The 21,438-nt window shown below is 52.8% G+C and overlaps 1 protein-coding gene across 4 annotated transcripts in view; it reads right to left on the bottom strand.

The window, feature by feature from the left end:
* ARHGAP26 (Rho GTPase activating protein 26) overlaps positions 1 to 21,438 on the bottom strand; it is a 100,585-nt gene that overhangs the window by 44,605 nt on the left and 34,542 nt on the right. For all 4 annotated transcript variants that reach the window (XM_048319515.1, XM_048319514.1, XM_048319516.1 and 1 more), the window contains exons 12-14: positions 7,439 to 7,475; positions 1,722 to 1,787; positions 932 to 1,006 (exon numbers count right to left, since the gene is read on the bottom strand). In XM_048319515.1, coding sequence (XP_048175472.1) covers positions 932 to 1,006; positions 1,722 to 1,787; positions 7,439 to 7,475 — 178 coding nt within the window. The remainder of the gene's footprint in view (positions 1 to 931; positions 1,007 to 1,721; positions 1,788 to 7,438; positions 7,476 to 21,438) is intronic.

A 21,438-nucleotide genomic window follows, 5' to 3' on the forward strand; every position in this document is an offset into this window, starting at 1 on the left:
AAGGAGCACTGAAGTTTTGCAAGGACAAGGAAAAGGAAATCGTGTAACAAAGGAAAGAAAATATGTGAAGGGAAAGAAGATGACCAGAAATGTCATTCATTTTCCCCAAGGAGTAACAGACACATTCAAGAGGGCACTAACAAATTAGTAAGCATCTGTTTCCCTATTCCTACAGCTATTTCATCCGTGGTTTTGCCAAGTCTGAGCAGCATCACACAGGACTGACCAAGGGCAGCTGCCCTGCTCCAGCCCAGTTCTGTTCTCTCTTCCACTGTTGTCTCAGGCGTGTCTGGACAGATGGACAGACTGGTCCAGGGCTGCAGCTGTGGGATGGAAATGCTGCCTGTCAGGTCAGGGCTGAAATGGGTCTATCCCACACAGCCAGAGCCAAGCTCTGCTGTGGCAAGACCCAGCAGCTTGTCCCTATGGAGCATCCAGAACTGCAGGATCCAATGCCTCAGTCAATGCCAGAATCACGAGGGAAACACGTGCTGGAAAACTCTGGGCAAGACTGAGATAAACAGGCACAAGAAGTCCGTGGGGAAAGCAAGAACAGCCACAGGCAGCATGCAACATCCAGGAGAAAATCACTTCAAAGGGTGCTGGGAACAAGGGGGCAGGTAGGAGATGAAAAGCCAAAGAAATAGCTGAAAGCTTTGAAGATTTTGGTTTGCATTTGGGAAGGCTGCCAGAACTGGGAGCGTGTGTGAGCAGGACACCAGTGACTGCAGCAGGACCTGGTGAAGCCAGGTCCTACACGAGTCCTACCTTCAGACCTGCCCGCGGTGCCCGGGACCTCCCGGCCTCGACCAGCATGGTCCTAAGGGCACAGCACCACCATTAGGGACCCCGACAAGAGCCTCTGCTCCTGCTTGGCAAGACTTCAAAGCAGCACATCCTACTTGCCTTCACCAAAATTCCAGATACTCACCCATTAATATACTCAGCAGCTTTTGAACTCTGGAGTTCACCCCGACAATCCGGTAGAGCCCCTGCTCATTGATCCCTAGGAAAAACAAGGAGCTTATCAGGAGAAGGCCACAAGAGCTGCGAAGATTTCTTTCACTTCTTTGGCTTCTCAAATAGCAAAGCCAATGAAACCTTTTCACCAATTAAATACAAAGCTATAGAAGACGGCAAAATTTGGGGCTGATATCAAGGTTTTCATGTATCCATTAGAAATGTTACCCCCAGTTAGCTCAGGAATAAGGATCTAAGAACACTTTTCCTCCTTCCCACAGCCATGGCAGCCCCATGCAGGATCTGCACTTAACAAGGACAATTTGGGAAAATTTTACTGTGTCAAGTCCTTCAGGTTGAGGTCTGAGCCTGCTGCACCTGACTTCTCCCTGCGGGGCTGGGACAATCCCACCTGTACACAAGCAGATTCACAGGAAGTTTTGGGGAAGGAATCCCATGTGAGAGGATGTGCTTGGCAGCATTCCTGCAGGAAGGATGCTGAAGTGAACCCCCACCCTTTGGTCCTGTCCCCCCTTTTGCACACCCAGTGTGTCCTTTGCTAACTCTGCCCCATGTTTGAGAGTCCCTGCTGGCCCAGCTGTGGGGCAAACGCTTCTCAGCACTGGCCCAAGCACGTTATGGGTTCATCTGATGTGGGTTCGAGGGTTCGTGAATCATTCTGTCCATGAGAAGGGCAGGAAAACAACTGCTCCACTGCCAAGAGCTGCCCCAGAGCAAGCCCAGCCCGAGAGCTGCCCCACCTCTTGTTTCCACAGCGTGGATGCACTTCTTGATGATGCTGAAGCCGATGCTGTCCAGCTGGGCAGCTGCAGGGGAAGGGAGGAGAGCAGTGGTGAACAGCTGGCAGGGCAGGGCCCCGCAGGGAGCACCAGGCTCCTCCTGAATCCCTGCCATCCCAGCAATGCTGCACCACTGCCCGGACGAGCAGGAGACAAATGGGGGTAGAAAAACACAAGTACAGCAGTTTGTACCAGCTGTAACCCAGGCAAGCACAGACACTGATCATCATTCCAGCCTCCACAGCCCTCTGAACCAGGCCCTCCACACCTGCCCTGGCCTCTGCCAGGCATCTACCCGTGCAGATGGCCAAAAATTAATTTAGGATCAAGGTGAGATAACCCAAACTTGTCTGGAAAGTTGACAACAGGTTGCTTGGAAAGAAATGAAATCATACATTTTGACACAACAAATCCTTGAAAATGGCACATTTTCATGTCTTGCTTGATGAGTTCCAGGGAGATCCTATAAATCCTGCACCCAGCTAACCAAGCCATCCATGGGCTGGAGAGCATCCAAACCAAACTGCTCAGTGATTCTATGAAAGTATGGAGGTAAAAACATCACCTGAAAAGGAGAGACCTGACAGCTTATGGCAGTGGAAGAGCAACGGGCTGGGAGACGGGAATGAATTTGGGGTCAAATCTCTGTCCAAAGTACCTCCTGTGCTCCGTGGGAGGGGACCTGTCCCTGGGGAGCCTGTCAGGGTTGACCCCGGCCCCCTGCCCTGCCTGCACCCCCCAGGCAGCCACTCCTGCCCCCAGCAAGACAAAGTCCAGCTGAACAACATTGTCTGGTGAGCCCCACACTCAGCCTCACCCAGCACAGATCAAGTTATTTTATTAGCACCAATGAAATATTCTTTTGGTGCAAATGAGGATATCGCAAAGGCAGCTGCCTCTGCCCAAGAGTGAGAGCTAAAACATGAGGGTTAATGGGATGTACAACTCAATTCACTCGTGCCAATGCAGGTTTTCACTTCTAAGTTCAAGGAATTACTAATACAGGGATCCAAACACCTGCTGGAAGAATGCATCCCACAGACAGCTTTCCACCACTGCTGGAAAACACTGCCCACAGACAGCTATTTGTGGTGGAAAATTAGTTCCCCCCTACAGAAAGGTTTGGAAAACCTTCCACAGGGCAGGAAGAAGGGTGGGCAAAGTCACGATCATCTCCAGACCCCAGGGAATGCAGTGATGTGAGAGACACAACTCAGAGAGAGGCACAGCTCGGAGAGAGGCACAGCTCGGAGAGAGGCACAGCTCTTCTCTCTGCTCTGTGCAGAGCAGGGCAGGAAGGGAGCAGAGCCCAGGGCTGGCAGTGCCTCCCAGCAAGGCACGTGCAGCTTCCCTCCTCTGCATTCCCCTGCTCACGCCGCTCATTCCCGCACGATCCACAGCGGCTCCGTGAGCAGCTGCCAGCTCACGCTTGCATGGAGCAGCCCCCTCCTAATCCCTTGTTTTGAGTCCTCTGCTGGGGACGGGTTTTGTCTGCTGAATGGCACAAGGACCCAAAACAGTGCAAAGTAAAACAGCTCTATTATATTTTTCTGGGCAAGCAGGCTGAAGCGCCGAGCCAACACAAGCACACGAGCTGCAGGATGCCTGTGCCACAGGACGTGAGGATAATCCAGAAGCTGCAGGGCCCTTTGCTGGGCACCCAGCATGGATGCAGCATAAACCCAACGTGCCATCCACCAGCAGGGAACAGCTGCCATTCCCAGGCCACCGATAAACACAGGGGTACCTGAGAAGCTCAAAACCGTGGTGTGGAAACTCTCTTGCTCCAGCAAACCCAGTTCAGCAGGTCTGATCAGCCCTGCCTTGGCACTGGTGTGACCCTGACCTGTGGGTATCCCTGCGTGGTGCTGTCAGTCTGGGTCAGTGCTTCAGGCTCTCTGCCATGCACTGGAGGTGCCAACCCATTCACAGTCCAGCAGTTATCCTTTAGTCCCTTGCATGTTTGGATCCCCAAGGCCAGGCTGGGCAAGGCTTGGAGCAACCTGCAGCAGTGGAAGGTGTCCCTGCCCACAGCAGAGGTGGAACCGGATGATCTTTAAGGTCCTTTTCAGCCCAACGCATTCCCTGACTCCATAACCCTGCAGAGCCCACCACCCCGCAGCCAGGCAGGGCTGGGATCCCACCTCCCTGCAGCAATCGCAGGAGGAGGAAACCCAGCAGTGCCTCTGGAAGGAAGTGACCTGGCATAATCCCCCTAAGCAGATGAATAAGCTCTTCCACTCACTGACAAGCTCTGGATCAGGAAAGGTCAGGGATTTATTTGCAGTAGTTATGTCCAGAAATAATATCTGATTAAATATCCAAAGTGCCTTTACTCATCCTTAAATTTAACTTTTAATGAGCATTGTAAAAGCTTGATTTCCCCTCTCTCAGAGCATCTGCTCTTTATCTCAGTCCTTTACCAAATGATTTGGTCCAGCAACGTCAGATCAAAAGCAGATCTAGATCTGCTGCTGTCCAGATCACAGGTCCATGGGATCATCTGGGTTTGAAAATCCCCCTAAGGGCATCAAATCCAAGCACTTCCCCAGCACTGCCAAGGCCACCACTGACCCATGTCCCCAAGAGCCACACGTCCATAAAACCCCTCCAGGGATGGGGACCCCACCCCTGACCTGGGCAGCTGTGCCAGGGCAGGACAGCCCTTTCAGGGAAGAAATTTTCCCTGACTTCCAATCTAAACTGTCCTTGCCTGCCTCTCTGAGGACAAGTGGAAGAGCCTCCCTCCCTTGAGGCTCTCCTTCCTCAGGGAAGGGTATGAGGCTCAGCTCCAGACCACCACACGTGTCACAGGCTCTTCCCTCCAGCAGCAGCATTCAGTGCCCAAGGAGATGCCCTGCCCAGGCTGTAATCCATCCCAGAAGCATTTTACGTCAGCAAAGGTGATACACATCACCTGTACAGCAGCTGCTGCCCACACACGCCCACACTCATCTGACCTTCAAGTAGCATCACATTCCAAGTGCTACTGAATTGGGCTCATCTCGTTCTATTTTTGCCTGGCAGATTATTTCTATATAATCCATTAATTCCTTTCCTTTATGCTGATGTGACATATCAGAGCATCGGGAAGGGGGCAGGAGGGCTGAATCAGCTCTGTCAGCCTGGCTGCCTCCAGCTGTGTGTCAGGGCAGTGCAAGGTCAAAGCAGCTCCTCTGCCTCCCCACCACACACTTCTGTGCCATGAAACCATCACTGGTTTGAATTCTTTCAAAGACATTTTGGAAATAAGAGCCACAGAGGAGGAGGGAAATCGTGAAGCAGAGACCAGAGAAATGAGCTTTCAAGTCTTACCAGAAATGAGTTTTCAGGGCTCTACCTACCAGTGAGTGCCAAGATCGGGAAAGGAAGGTTGAGGGTCAGATTAGGTTAGAGAAATGCAAGAAGTTTTATACAATGAGGGTGGGCAGGCCCTGGCACAGGGTGCCCAGAGCAGCTGGGGCTGCCCCTGGATCCCTGGCAGTGCCCAAGGCCAGGCTGGACATTGGGGCTTGGAGCAGCCTGGGACAGTGGAAGGTGTCCCTGCCCATGGCACGGAGGGGAAAAGAGGAGCTTTAAAGTCCTTCCAACCAAAATATTCTGGGATTCCATGACTGTGATTGCTGGGAAGGGCCAGGGCACCCAGACAAGGGCGCAGCAGACAGGCCAGCCAAGGGACTCAAGGTCTGTGAAGAGCTTGTGAAAGACTGCTTTCAGTGGAGTCCTGAACTAATGGGGAACCAGGTGGATGTGGGAGACAGAGAGAGAAATGGTGGGAGGGAAGGGAAAGGAGGAATTTTGTGCTGTTCCATGCAATAAGCACGAATGGCCTGGAGGATTTGTTTCCACAGAGCAGGGCAAGTCCTTCTGGTTGGCAAACTAGAGCAGCTAAATTCCCCTGGCTCTCATAGTTCAGTGACACCACTCAGCCCCTCTGCTCGGCTTCCTCCCCCTCCACAGCAGATCAAGACAAATCGCCCACAGGCCCACGGCCACCTGGCCACACAGCAGGACAGAAAACTCAGAAGCTCTGCAAAATTACAGTGTCCCAAAAGTGCCACCACAGCACTGTGAGGGACTTTCAGCCTCCATAAGTGCAGGCAGGAAGCAGAGGTATAGAGGCTCCCGGGGTCAGGAATTGCATCCGGACCCACTCAATCACCACACTCATTTCAAGTCCTTATAGGAAGCTCCTGTATCAAGGGCTGCTGGCAGAAAGCCAGTTGCTGAATCAATTTTAGAGTGGCTGGTGAGGCAGGCAGAGCTCTAAAACTGGGATTTAATGAGGCTGAAGCAGTCAGACCTCTGCCCACAGCAGTGGCAGCCCCAGCCCAAGCAGAGGGTTCTGAAGCACCTTCAGCCAGGGGTCCCAACCCGCCCCCAGAACCAGGAAGGACAGACAAGGAGCAGACAAGGAGAACCAGTCTCATTTTTAAGAGAGACCACCAAAATGGTGTCTTGAGCCAAACCAGCAGGTAGGGAGCTGGCAGAGGCAGGGCTGTGTGCAGGGAACACGGAGCGGTGACAGCTCACAGCCGGGCAGGACGGAGCTGAGCCGCTCCTGCTCTCGGCACCTCACAGACTCCTTTTGCCCCTCTGGAAAAAAGAGACAAGAGGAGCTGTTGTGGCACAGAGTTCCCACCCCAGGGGCACTGGCCATGCTGCCCTTCCCAGTGTGAGGCACAGCACTGAGCTCTGTGAGGATCACCCGGGAGGGACAGAGCCAGGTGATACATGCAGGACAAGATGGATGTGCAGGGATGACCAAAGGGAAGGAGAAAGCACAGAGGAGAGAGCAGAGAGGGGGAAGAGACAGCTCTGTGCAAGGGCTGAAATGGATGTGAGGAAAATTAGCTGCAAATTACACCAATTATTGAGAGAAAAATGCTTCAGCTCCAGATGAAAATGCGGTGTCTGAAGCAGCACCAAAATGAACCAAGTACTGAGCATCAGCCCAGGCTGGGCCCCACCTGACCAGTGGCTTTGAGGGAAGGAGGGAAGGGATCAGGGGCTGGAGTATTGCAATTATGGCAAATCTAACCTACTGGGAAATGGCTCAATTAGGGGTTTTAAAACACAGGACATAAGAGGCAGGACCAGGTGCAACTGCTGCTCTAGGAAGAAAAATAAGTGCTTTCTTGACTCAAGGCTTTGATTGCCTGAACTACAATAAAAACTGCTTTTTTATTTTTAAGGGCTCTTGTTAACAATCTTGACAAGGCAGGACCTCCTTACTCCTGTATTTCTGCTCCAATTCCCCTTTGGAAAGACACATTCACCCTGCACATTCTGGCCCAGAGAGGAGAACTGGTTGGTCCCAGGCATCACCTGAACCCTCTTGCTGAGCTTCAGGAGCAGATCCTGAGGCCACCAGACCCCTGCAGTGCCACTGGGACGGGGACACGGTGTGGGGTAGGAAGGGACACACCCTGAGGGGTGCAGGGAAGTGCCTGGCACTGCTCTCCATGGCCCCAGGTCCCACCAGCAGGTTTCTGCCCCTTGTCCCTGCTGGGTGTCACACTCAGCTCTCCCTGGAGCCACCCTGGGGTCCCCACGCTGAGCTCTGTCACCCCCAGCCCCGGGGAGCCCAGCACAGCCCAGTGTCACCAGCATGCCCTGCTGACCCCTCCCACAGCTCAGCCACCTCTCAGGGGTCAGGCTTGAGAAGAAATACTCACTGCCTTCGCTCTGGCTGTCCTTGTTCGAGTTGTACACCTGAAAAACACAAGCAGAAAGTCTTATGAAGACCCTGGCTCCAGCTGGGCTGGAACTGCTGGCATGGCTGGTGTCACCCCAGTGTGTCTGCTGCCAGGACCTCCTCCAGCAGCCAGGTCCCCAAACACCACCGTGACCTTCTGCACACAAATGTTGGGCTGCCCCAGCTCTGGAGTTATGTTAAAATACTGACTAGGACAGCTCTTAAAATGAAAGAATGCAAATGGGATGGACCAGGTAAAACCAGAAATTACAGAGGTTTCTAAACCAAGTGAAGGCGGGGTTGGACTAGATGACCTCTAAAGGTCCCTTCCAACCCAAACTATTCCATGATTCTGAGACTCCTCTCCTGAAAGACACACATAAAGGATATAAACTTAGAGCAAAGCAGGCAGTTCCCTTATGGGCATTACAGGAACCTCTGGCGGGTCCGATCCGGGCAGAGAGCAGGTACCACCCTCCTCAGGTACAGCCTGAGCAAACAAGCAGGAGAGGAAAAGGAATGTCATTAATGTAGAGAGGACAAGAAGCGCAGCAGGATGAGGCACCGAATGCATCCAGCACTGCTCACAGCAGAGCCGCCACCAGGACTCCATCCCAAGCCTCTCCAGCCTTCAAATATTGATGCTCCTCCTCCCACCGCGATCACCACCACAGCTTGGCTGCGGGAGATTAAAGTGACATTTCAGTGGATACAGTAACAGGGGAAAACACTGGCAGAAGGTTTTAACCACGATGTGAGGGCAGTTTAAAAGCCCAGGATAATGCCAACAGCAGCTGTAAGAAGATCAGCCCTCAGACAGGTTGTATTTCTCCAGCTCAACAGAGTTAAAGTGGTTTAAAATAATCCTCCAGTGCTCAGAGTCCCACCAGGAACACACACACACATCCCAGCACTCCAGCAGCATCCTGGATGTGGCCGAGTGGGCACTGTCCACTGAACAGGACAAAAGGCTGGTGAAGCTGTTGGGAACAGGGCTGGGAGCCCCCTTCCAAAGGGAGCAGGGAGCTGCCTGTATCACATGCTGCCTCCCGAAATAGCCAGCGGGCAAGGCAAGCTTCCAAAGGCCATGTTGATAGCAACACTCAGGCAGCAACCGGACGGGAGAGGCTCCGGGCTGCAGGCAGGGCTCTGCCTCCACGGGATCCCAGTCCCTGACATTAACAGGGAGGGTCTGTGCTTCCCACGGAGTCCCTGCCGTGGGGATCTCCCCCAGGAGCTCCAGCAGAAGGACGAGGCTGGGAAGCTGCCTGTGATGTTCTCAGAGGATCAGAGCCAGCGGCAGCCGGGCTCGGACGCTGCCGGCACAGGAGAGCTCACCTTGCTGCTCACCGGGGGTGCCCCAGCAACCCCCACGGTCAAAAACACCCCAGCGGGGCTGTGTGTCCCAGGGCATGTCACCAGCAGGGCACATAAACGGATTCCTTCCCTGGACGTCACCCAAACACGGGCCATTCCTGCGCTCTCCTGCTCGGGCACCAGCCGGAGCACGGCAGGACACCTTGGACCAGCTCCACCACCCAGGGCACGCTCGGGGAAGCACAAATCTGAGGGAGCAGCTCAAAACTGGGGTTTGGGCAGGGACTGATCCTGCCAAGGAGCACCTTCCCGCTCCCCCTCCCAGGACACCTGGCTACGTAACACAAGACCAAGCAGAGGTGATTGTTTGCAGGAGAAAATCCATCAGCCACATCTGGCGAGCGGGGGATGATTCAGCAGCAAAACCAGCTGCAGTCAGCAAGTGAGTTTTCCTCTAGGAACAGTGTTTATATCAGGACAATGAGTGGAAAGAGGGAAGGAAGAAGCTCCCCCAACAGCGCTGCTGCCCTGCAGCCCCACCATGGAGTCAGCCTTCCCTAAGGAAGTTCTTCCCTCCAACTGCAGTGCCTCTGCTGAGGGAGCACTGAAGGGAGCCTGTTACTCAAAGGCTGGGAGACACAAGGCCCTTCCTTGGGATCACACACAGACTTCGTGCCCTGGCTCACCCCACACACACAGGGAACACCAAATACAGCAAAGGATCAGGCTTGGAGCAACCTGGGATAGTGGGATGGTGGAATGGTGGGTGGAATGACAGGAGCTGTAAGGCCCTTCCAACACAAACCGCCCTGAGTCCTGGTGCACAGCACAGCAGCTCCAGGGAGATCCTCTGACTGCACATTTGCTCTTCCAGTTTGGATCCATGAAACAACAGAGGCTGTTAATCACCAGAGACTGCTCTTAAAACAAGGGAAAAGGGCAGACAAGGAAACACAATACGCTCATGCCATTAATTGCAAAGCATGCACACAATGAGAGGGAAGTTTCACACAGAGGTCAACAGCAACCATAAAACACAGAGACACTGCCACTCTACACCCATCTGATCGAGGACAAACCTTTTATCCATTGTCTCTGTTACTCCACTAACACCACTCTACACCAGCAGCGTTTTAACCAAGCCCCAAGTCTGTAATACCCCTTTCCTTTTCCAAGAAATGCTTTTCCTATACTGCCTCAAATCTTTTAGAGAGGTTTTTCAGGATAAGAGAAAGTTTCCAAGTTTGAGGAAAGGGCTGCTGTGTAAGAGGTCCAAGAGTGAGGCTCCTCCAGTGCCCCCAGGGTCACCTTTGCTCTGCTGGCAAACCCCTCGGGCTCCTGCCTTGGCAAAGGTCGCTCCTGCCCAGCCTGGCCCTAGGGACATTGATATTCCGCTCTTTCTAAAACAGCTCTGATAACAGGCAGGACTTAAAGCAGAAGAATGCATTTGAAGATGAAGCCTCACACACAAGGCAGTTCATGGACCAACCTCCCCCTGTGAAAGGGTGCAGAATTTTAAAGAGGTTCTTGCTATTCCCCACACCACACACACGGCACCGAGCCCGGAACTGCAGCACCTCTGTCCCGGGAGAGACGAGCTGGGAGCACCTCAGAAAGGCTCTTCTGAACCCTCTTCCAAACAACTGCCAGGTGCTGGATTTGATTTTCCCCCCACCCTCACCCTCTCTCTCACACGTCTTTGCACCATTCCCATGCCCAGGCTGGCTGTGGCTGCCTCACACCAGACACAGCTCTGGGACAGGGGCTCCGACGCCTGTGCCAGGGGAACACGAAGGGACAGTGCGGTGACACCTCACAGGGTGACAGCATCCAACACACAGCTCGTGGGAGCTCTGCCGAGGACAGGGCCTGGGCAGGAGCTCTGCAGACACACACATTGCCCAGCACCATGCCAGACAATAAAACACCATTAAATGAGTGTATTTTTATGCTCACACGCTGTTTTTCCTGTTGTAACACACTCTGGAGAAAACAGCCCTAAACCCAGAGAGTTTCTTGTGAAATAAAAAGCTTCTTTCACTTTCCAGTATTAGTCACTGACAAAGGGTGGGAAATCTGAGAGAAGAAACATTGCTGGGAGGTGAAGGGCCTCTGGTCCACGGACACGTGTGGGAACAGGCTGGGTTATAAAACTTCCAGAATTGGGACTAGTGACTAACGTGGAGACAGATCCCTGCCCTGCAGCACTGCGATGCTTTAGCATCTCGCTCTCACTAATTATTCCCATTTGACTGTATCTCCAGAGCCAAAATATCCTTACCAGGCAGTTTCAGAAGTGATGCGTATAGAAAAAAAAAAATATTAACATAGGATAAAATGTACAGACCTTGGTGTTTTGTATTTAGTTTTCCGAACTCCTACTGTAGGTGGTCAAATATCCTCAACAAAACCAGACTGTATCTTTTTTTTAGCAGAAGCTACTGCTGCTTCATTCCTGCAGGATAATTGCTGTTTGGAAGCTTAAAGAAGGCTTTTACTACGAGCTATTATTGAAAAATTCCAAGATGCATCTGTAAGTAATCCAGAAAGATAAATTTTATAAGAGCAGTTACAACTTGTGACTACTTTGACACTTGTACTATGCTCAGTTATGAACTTGATATTTAAGATAATTCATCAAAGAACCAGTTATCCCCTTTGGTGAGACATTTCACCAAATACATACTGTGCTTTGCAGAGGAAATGGTTTTATAGGGATGATTAAGAGGTCTGTGATGTTTGAGGGTGTGGTAGAGGAACACACAGCCCAGGAGGCAGCTCCCCGCTCCCCTGGAGCTGGAGGGATGAGCTGGGGTCACTCACAGCCCAGTGTTTGTTCCTGGATTCACGTCCCCAGCCTCACATGGACCAAAGCCTGGGCAGAAGCAGCAATGCAGGTGCTGTACCTGCTCCTGCCCCCTCCAAATTCAGTCCTGCCATTGCCACACACCCCAACACCAGAGATGTGGATCATGGAAACATCAGCTGTGGATTTTCGTAATCAGAAATCCTCTGAAAGACACCATCTGGAGCCTAAAACATTCCTACAGCCACTGACAGCTGCCATCTGGAGCCTAAACACCTCTACAACCACTGTTGGCCATCACTGAGAGCCTAAAGCACTCCTACAGCCACCAAGAGTCACCATCCAGAGCCTGAAAGACCCCTCAGACACCATCCAGAGCCTAAAATAGTCCTACAGCCACCGATGGCCACCATCCAGACCCGACAGTAGTCCTACAGCCACTATTCATCATCTGATGCCACTTTCTGCTTGTGCACAGATAAATCAAGAAGAATTCAACCCATCAGTTTTCCAACCTGATCCTAAACAAACTGCACCCATGACATGCAAAGAACAAATGGGTATGTGAGTGGTTTGGGATGACACTGGATTGTGGGAAAAGAAAAGGAAGGAGTTGGGAGTTGGAAGGGGAACTACAAAAAGATGATGTTGAGTAATTTCATTTCTATTTCCTCATTTCAGCGGTCACGCTGTTGCCCATGGTGCTCATTAACCTCCACAAGACAGGGGCTGTGCTTCCCTATGTGTGCCACAAACACACATTTCCATGAACACACAGACAAAAAGCAGATTTTTGTTTGAAGTTCAAAACCCAAAACGGCCCAACCTAAGCTGCACCCCTTGGAGGCTGCAGTTTTTAGCATGGTTCCCTAAATCCTTCAAACTCCAACATGCCCAACATGGGCATGAAATTCTGCCCAACAGCTAAAATCTAGAGGACAGGATTGTCCAGCTGCTCAGAGGGAAGAGGGGTTTAAGGAAAGCACTGGAGACCAAGAGGCCAGCAGCCCTGGTTTGCAGAGAGGGGGATCTCCATCAGAAAAGGATTTCAACTCCATGCCCTGGCGTGGAAGATTCCACCTCACGCTCCTTTCACTGGTGCCAGGACCTTCCCTTCAAGCCAGACTTTCCATGTGGACTGTCAGAATGGGCCAGTCCTGCCAGAATTCCCTGGTCTCCCTGGGGGAGCGTGGTGTTTGCAAGGTCCGGAGCAATGGGAGGAAATGCTGCAGTGTTATGCAATTTCCTTGTGATTCATATTCAGAAATCCTCAAAACAGCCAGGAACGAGTCTTTCAACTTTCAGCTCAAAAGATGCCCCAGCCCAAAGGGTATAAATAGATGTGATATTCCTTCACAACTGGGAGCCCAAGTGGCTTCCCAGCCACGCTGGGACGGTCTGGGAAGCCATGGGCAGGAGGAGCACAGACATTCCACATGGGTGTTTTGCAACCATTTTATAAGGGACAACGGGCTGCAGACCAGAGTTCCAGCTGGAGTCTGGCCACCCCGACTGACTCAGCTGCTGCTGGGAATCTGCAGCACCCCAAGCACCCCGGAGCTCACAGAGAGCCCTGCCCCAGCCTCGCTCAGCCCGGCAGCAGGAGAGCTGGGAATCCTACACATCCCTTCTCCACACCTTAACTGCCCTGCAACAGAAGGAACAAGCCTTTCCTCCTAATGTCTTCCTCACTCGGACACCAGGGATGTGCCTGATCGTGTCCCCCCAGTCCCCAGTGTGTCCTGCAGGGCCCTCCATAGGCACAGCGATGCCCAGAGCGGGGCTGGAGCTCCAGCACCCAGGGATCCCTCAGAGGTGGCACAGGCCTGGGGCAGGGGGGCACCCTGTATCCTGCCCCTGCAGCAACAGGAAAGGGGTCAGAGGAAGAATGGAAGGAAGGAAGAGGAGAGGAGGAATCACAGGCATGAGCCACACAGGCAGGACCCTCTGGACCTGCCCCTGAGCTCGGCACTGCGGAGCTGCTCCGCTGGGACACGGCCCCAGAGCAGGATCCCAGCAAAGCTCATGTACAAGAATCCTATTTCCTTGTTAAAAGCAGGACATCTGGCAACCTTGATGAAATCAGCCCTTGTTTCTGGCTCTGCCTTATCAACCCTGTTCTATTTTTGTCCTAGAGCCAGGTTTTCATACTACAAGCAGGATTTTCATAGCTAGACTACACTGTGTTGTGGTTAGAAATAACCTTCCTTGCTCTGGGAGCCAGAAGGATTTAGATAGGAGTATGATCTCTCTCCCAGGCTACATCCCTGCAAACCTCTCTGCAGCAGGAGGGGAGGGAAAAATTTTGCCTTGCTTCCCAAGTGGAGAACTTGGCAGGGCAGCAGAAACCCACTGTGAAATGCTGGTTTATGTTATGCAGACGAAGCTGTTCGTTTGGAAGAGGGTGGCCAGGGACCCTGGCAGCTCCTTCCTTCCTTCCTTCCTTCCTTCCTTCCTTCCTTCCTTCCCTCCCAACCTACTGTTCATCACAGTCGGACCCATCTCCCACCTCGTGTCCCCCTTTCTCTCCTCTCCTCCTTCCTTCCAACATAAATTTCAGCTTCAAACTTATACCCTGGGCCTGATTAAAAGACAGAACAGAAAAATCTATCATAAATGAAGCATCTGGGGGGCTTGAATCCTCTACATGAGTCTTGCTCTTCTGTCTCTCGGAGCTGAACTAAAGGATGGTTCTAATTAAAAACAAGCCCACATTTTATTACAAGTGCAGGCATTCCCAAGGGCCTCGGAGCCGAGGCTGGCCGGGCTCCCCGCCAGCCAGCTGGGCTGCTTAGCTCAGCGCAGTTATATAACCATGTTTGTCACCCAAGGAAACAATCACCTGGGCCAGAACAAGGCAAAAAATTACCTGGGTCAAACTGTCAACTTCCCATGGCTCACTCTGAACAGAGAATGCAGCAGCAGCCATTCTGGGGTTGTGTGGGAGCGAGGGGAGCAGAGCGTGTCAGATACGCGGCAGCCTCGGAATAACGCAGCTAAAGGTCAACTGCTCCAACAAAATACATTTTTGGAATAACTAAAGCGCTTAAAGTTTCCCAGAGCAGCATTTTTAAGCGAGCCCAGCAAACCAGACATGCTGGGATCACTCAAATCACTGATTAGAGTGAAAACTTCTACTGGTCTAAGCTTCCCCCAAGTTTTCTAGGATGCTTGAGCAACAACTTGCACATCCTCCTGCGGCAGCTCTGCCTGGAGCCCGGCCAGCCCCAGCCAGCACACACGCCCTTCCTCCTCCCAACGTCTGCTGACGAACACGGGCTCTCAGCACATCAAACCCAGCCTAATTTTAAATGACAGTGTCATCTTTATTTTTAAAATAACTGCAACACAGCCGTGCCTGGCGCTCCTCCTCTGTGGAAGAGCTTTGACACTGCCCGGGTGTTCCGAACAACAGTGGTGGCTTAGTGCCAGGACTGGCTCAATCACCACTGCCTGGTGCTTTAAAGACTGGGATATCCCTGAGGGGAGACCACTTTCAATCCCCAGTTTGCACACCTGGGGACAGGTGTGGGGCAGCACAGAACCTGAGGGTCCAGGGAAGGCAGCAGAAAGGGGACACAGTCCCATCCCTCCTCTCCCAGAGACACTTCTGTAAGCCCAGGGTGGCTGCAGAGGTTTCCTGGACCAGTCCTGGAATGCAGCACAAGGTTCTTCCCTGGAGCTGGGAGCCAGGCTGATGGAGATTTAAAGGTTCCTGGTGTTCCTCTCCAAAACTGCAGCACCACGTTTATCCCTTTCCAGACAGGACCTGAAATTCTGCAACACTCATAACCTCCCTGGGAAACCCTCAGCCCTGCCTGTACCCACCCCAGGGGCTGCCAGCACTCACCAGCACCATTTCCACCACCCAACAAACACTGGTTCAGAGTCCACGTGGGACACGTCCACTGCACCCTGCCACGGCCTGAGCCTGCAGCCTGCCTGCTCCTGACCCCAGTCCTGCTCCTGATCCTGCCACAGCCCAGCTCCACACACAGATCTGCCACGAGTGACAAACCGAGGGTGAATACAGAAATCAAATTATTAAAACAACAGAGTCTGAAGACCTTCTTCTGGGGCTGCAGCTGGGAGAAGAAAAACCCCTGGGTGAGGGATGGTGGGGGGGCAGCAGCAGGACAGTAAATCACTGCTTAAAACCAAATCTGAGACCCAATAAAGGAGGAAATAATGGAAGAGGCTAGTGTTGCGAGTCATTGTAGCATGAACCATTTACTTTAATTTTTAATTTAAAGTAGGAAACAATACTCTAATAGTCTATTTAAATTGGCAGGGAAATTTGTTCTCCCAACATGGAGCTATTCCCTGAATTTCTACGTTTTGCCTGATCAAATAACTCTTAGCAGAGGTGATAAAGAGAGGAAAGGAAAGTGAGTACACTCTCTTTGATGTGTCACTCCAGCTGAGGCTCTGTGCCTCCCTGCCGAGGCTGCCAGCACGGCTGAAGGGTGGACAGCAAGTTCCCACCAAACCACGACACGAAATCACTGGATGCAAGCACCCTGCACCCTCCCCTGGGGCTGGATCACCTCTCTGGGCCCAGGCTCACAAACAAGTTGCTGCAAGCAGCTGCTCCATCCTGTTCCACATCTGTGCAATCCAGGTTCGATTATCCCCGTTCCCCAGGCACCCCACAGACCCCACCCACCTCTCAGCACCACCTCACCTCCGGCCTGAACCCAAAACCCAAGAACACACCTGCAGCAGAGCTGCTGGGTGTCCCACACAGCAGACATGTCTTGTGCCATGTCCTGTGGATCAGGACCCACACTCGCATCCCCAGCCCTCACCCCCTGTGAGTCCCCCTCGGGGGTATCAGCAGTGACATAACACAGAAGGAGAAAAGTGGCTGCCACCGGGCCCCCAGCAGAGGCAACATCTCCCAAAGGGAGAGCAAAACCCACCTGTGGTCCTGGGACCAACCACGCCAGTGTCCAGGCAAAGCCAAACTTTTGTAGACAACTTCTGCAGCACAGACCCCAAGGAAGAGCCAGGAATGCATTACAGAAACAGTGAGGTATTCACACCAGAGACAGGAGCCCCTGCTCTGCTCCTGCACATCCCCAACAACACAGCTGGAACGAGAGGTCACAAACTTGCCAAAACTGGGTGGGACAGCACTTCTAGGTGTGTAAAAGCAATCCAGAGAGCTCTTTTCTCTTTTAAAAATTATCTACAATGCTTCTCTAAGTATTTTTCTCTCAAACAGCTTCTTAAGCAGAGGACAAACCCCAGCAGCCACAGTGACTCCAGCTGGGTGAGCCGTCAGCCACTGAAGCGGCAGTTGCTGGAACCAGGAATAAAAGCCTGAAGTCAAGGCTTAAGACCTCACTGGCTTAAGTGCTTTAGAAGCAAAATAAAAGCTTACAAACTCCATGTAAAGTTACTGCTATTACAGGCTTAAATGGGTTACCAAACAAGGGAGGGAGAAGGAGGGAGCAGCAGCAAGAGCACGTGATACGAGAACTAACATGGAACATGATTCTCTGAGGATCCTCTACCACCACCTTGTCCCCAAAAAGGGCAGAGAATTTCTTTGGGCAATAATCCTGAACTGGGGGATGCAAAAAAAAGCCAAGCAGAAGCTCCCCTGGGCCAGTTTGGGGCCCACTGGGACTCACCACCACCATGGCTCCCTGCACTGGGAGGTGGCATGGATGGTCCCAGAGCATGGAGAGACTGAGCTCCAGTTCAGGGAAAGTTCACTGGGTTGTCTGGGTTGGGGAACACATTAGAGACAAAAAGAAGCAGCAAACAATAGAAACTTAGACATTAAGAGTGGGGAAAAAATGTTCTGTTCACTAAAGAGAGAGACAGGGAGATGAAGAAGCAGCAACAGGAATGACTCAGGTCATAGAGAGCAACAACAAAAAAAAATCTGCTACAAGCAAACAAACCCAGGCAGGCTGAAGGCCATGAAAACCTGCAAGACAGAGTACACAAAACAAACATCTTTTCCAGAAAGCTGACAAAAACACGTCTGTGGGATTGAGAGCATTATCAAAGCTCAGCATGAAAAAGGCTGTGAGGAAAGGCACTGAAGAGACAGACACAGAGCAGACCCTGGGGAGAGCAGAGCAGAGAACACGGTGATCGCTCCGGCACTCGCCCACAGGCTCCCCGTGCAGAGAGAAGCAGACCACAGACACCGTCTGTACTCAAAGATGCTCTGGCTGAGGATTTTTCTCCCATCTCTGATACCTGAGATGGAACGAATTCAAGTGATAAAGCAGCTCTGCAGCTCCAGTGAGTTCCAATACAGTGTGAGGGGTTGGGAAGGGGTGCAGTGGGTGCCTGTCCGTCCCTCCGCAGCCACGCTGGGACTGAAGTCCTTCAAGTGAATTTACTTTTTGAATGAGCCAAGATAACAGGAATGCCAAGGTTGAAAGCACTGGAGTGAGTTCAAAAGACAACGTTTCCACTGGGCAATAAATCTCTCACCATTTTGTATAATTAAACAAGGAAAAAGAAAAACAATTTCAGAAAGAATTCCCAGAAGCAGTATCTGAGGAGGAGGCGGGAGGCGTGCTGGACAGGAATGTGGGGCTGGGCTCTGCTGTCACTGCCACTCGAACAGCGGCCGCATCTCCGGGCAGCAGGGCTGAAGGAGCTCCAGGACCGCTGACCAGGTGTCCCACCAGGAGCACTGGGACAGGACCACGGTACAGGGCGCTCCGGAGGCACCATCCCAGCCATCGCAGGCGGGCTCGGAGCACGGCCGGAGGGCTGCAGCAGCCATGCAGACAGGGGAGGGAAGCGGCTCCGATTTGGGGATGCGCCGAGTTTGGGACCAGCCGGGACGGGAGCGCTGTCCCCGCTCCGAGCAGCGCCGACAGCCGCGGGGGCGGCTCGGGGCTCACATCGCCCGACAGAGCCAGGGCAGGGGGGCAGCCCCGGGGGCCCCGCAGAGCCGGGGCCCGGGGGGGTCCTGTGCCAGCCCCGCGGGGCACAAGTGCCGTGAGTGGCCGGTCTCAGCTGCCATCTAGTGGGGAGCGGCCACAGGGCACCCGCGGCTCCCATCGCTGAGGTGGGAAAAGACCCCCAACACCACCGAGTCCAGTGTGCCCCATCCCCACCTTGTCCCCAGCCCGGAGCACTGAGTGCCACCTCCAGGAATTCCTTGGGCACCTCCAGGGATGGGCACTCAAAACCTCCCTGGGCAGCCCCTGCCAAGGCCTGAGCACCCTTTCCATGGGGAAATTCCTGCTGCTGTCCACCCTGAGCCTCCCCTGGCACAGCTTGAAGCCATTTCTCTCCTCCTGTCCCTGTTCCCTGGGAGCAGAGCCCGACTCCCCCGGCTGCCCCCTCCTGTCAGGGACTTGTGCAGAGCCACAAGGTCCCCCCTGAGCCTCCTTTGCTCTACACTCACTCACCACAACCTTACCTAAATGCTTACCTTGTTCTTTCCCACAAGACACAGCCTAATTTGTGCCTCTCCTAAACCCACAGCCCAGCACAGCCACCAGCAGCCAACACAGCTTTTATTCCTGACTCAGGTTCCAAAGAAGTTTCAGAATTGCTCTGGCCTCCACCATCTACATTTGCAAACTGCACCAGCAGAGGAGAAAATCCATAAGAAACTGATCCTGAGTATCTTAACAAAACCAAACACCACTGCTCTGTCATGGAGTTAGCAGTTTCTCCTGTTTCCAGCCTCTGTAACATGGAAGAAAACCCAAAGTCAACACGGGGGCTTTATCCAAATGAATAACAAGTGGTAAGAGTTAACGGCGTGATGAGAGCTGTCTGGAGGCTGCTCTGACTGTGAGACACAGCGTAAATCTTCTCGAGTTGTGACAAATGTCTTGGCTAATGCAGCCACATTCTATGTTTAAATCTCACTAAGATGTAATTTGACATTTGGGTTTACTTTTTTCATTATAATTAAGAAACAAGCTCCAGTCCGCGTTAATCTCTCCACAGCCTGAATTTGCACATGGAATTACCGTCCCCACCGTGCCAATCCTTCCCCACACTCTACAGTCAAATCAAAGGAAAACCAGACATTCTTTCCAGTAGGGCTCTTTGGTTACAGAAACACAGTCAAAGCATAGGATGGATATTTCTAAGAGTCCAAAGGTTAAATCCTCATCTCTTGCACAAGGAAATCCCTGTGGAGAAGGTAACATGCTGCACCCTGGCGTTACAAGATAAGAACCCCAACAAAACAGCCCACAGCTCCATTTCTGATAGATGGAGGAGGATAACTGAGGACAAGGAGCTGCCTCGTGTCAACACACACCACCTTCAGCAGCGAAGTGCCTCTTGGATCTGTTTCCATGCAGGCTGCATTCCCATCGCTCCCACTCCACACCTGGAAGGGCAGTGTAAGCCATTAGCAATTAAGTGCCACGAGGTATTGCATTAATGCACAGCCACAGCCCCTGACGTGTTGGATGAGCCAGCTGCCCTCACCTCAGCTGATGGGCACGATAGGGGAGAACAGCGGCACGCAGGCAGCACCACGACCTGTGTGGTTTTGAAGGAGTTCTCATAACCAGATTCTGGAACAGGATAATCCAGGCAGTCCTGTCCTGGTTGCTCCACAGCACCTTTCGCATGCACAGCACTTTGCAAGTGCCCAAAATCCCTGTCTGCACCTCTGTAGACTGGCTCTGCTCCTGGTAACATCAGCAGCTCAGCACACAATTGAGTGACTGCCTTCCCGCAGCTCCCTTTGCAGCTGACTGATTTTGGCACCCCTGCCACAGCAGCTCCCAGCAGAGGTGTGCAGTGGGAGGCAGGTGAGCAGCCTGGAGGAGCACAAGACTCCACTCAGATTAGGAGCAACAATGCACATCTGGTTTCTGAAGAAATAGAAAACATTATCCTGTCTCCAGGTGCCACCAGAACCAAGGCAGGGGTTCGTTTAGGTGGGATCAAGACAGCTGGCACCTGGAGCTGGAGGGGGTTGTGCCACTACAGCTGCCCCAGGGGTCAAGAGCCAAGGGTGGAGGAGCAGGCTGGTTCTCCCAAACAAGGGCCCCTTTCCAACAGATGACAGAAAAAGGGAGCAGAGGCTGTCACAGAACCAGAGAATCATGGAATGGTTTAAATTGGAAGGGATCTTAAAGCTCATCCCGTCCCACACCCTGCCATAGGCAGGGACACCTTCCATTAAACCAGGTTGCTCCAAGCCCCGTCCAACCTGGATCTGGACCAGGGATGGGGCAGCAACAGTTTCTCTGGGCGGGTGTAAATTGAAACAAGAGGGGTTCGACCTTGGGGTGAGGAGGCCGGAAAAGCAGCTGGGCTGGAGCCCAGGCAGGCTGTGCCCTCTCCTCCCTCCAACGCTCTCAGCTCCCGACCAGTAACACCCTGAGAAACCTGCTTTGAGCAGGAGGTTGGACCAGAAACCTCCTGAGCTCCCGTCCTACCTGAATTACCTGATGGATCTATGACTCCAGGCTGGGACCTGGCTGCAATCCACCACGCAATCCTTTCCCTGAAATGCAGGGCAGCACCTCCCACACGCAGCCTCTGGATCTCCGAGCTGCTGCACGCTCCAAAAGCAAGCGCTTGACCAAGTCCAGAACGTGCTTTGCAGCGCTCACGGAACAGCCTCGTGTGTCCACGCCTCACCTGGCCTCAATGAACACCTCTCCTGACAAACAAGAACCTTTCCACGGATTTGGGGGGATCTGCTCAAACCAGGACCAGTCTGTGGCAGCAGGCTGTGCTGGGATGGGACACTCTGCTCCCTGCACAGACTCTGCTCTGACTGCCAGGGCCCAGCTTAACCCCGGCACGCAGACACCCACTCCAAAACCACATGGGCTGTCACGGAACAGCCTGGGCTGCTCTGCCTCTCCACATGGCTTCCTTCCATATCCCAAAAT

Source organism: Corvus hawaiiensis, chromosome 15 (genome assembly GCF_020740725.1).
Source record: "Corvus hawaiiensis isolate bCorHaw1 chromosome 15, bCorHaw1.pri.cur, whole genome shotgun sequence".
NCBI classification, from domain to species: domain Eukaryota; kingdom Metazoa; phylum Chordata; class Aves; order Passeriformes; family Corvidae; genus Corvus; species Corvus hawaiiensis.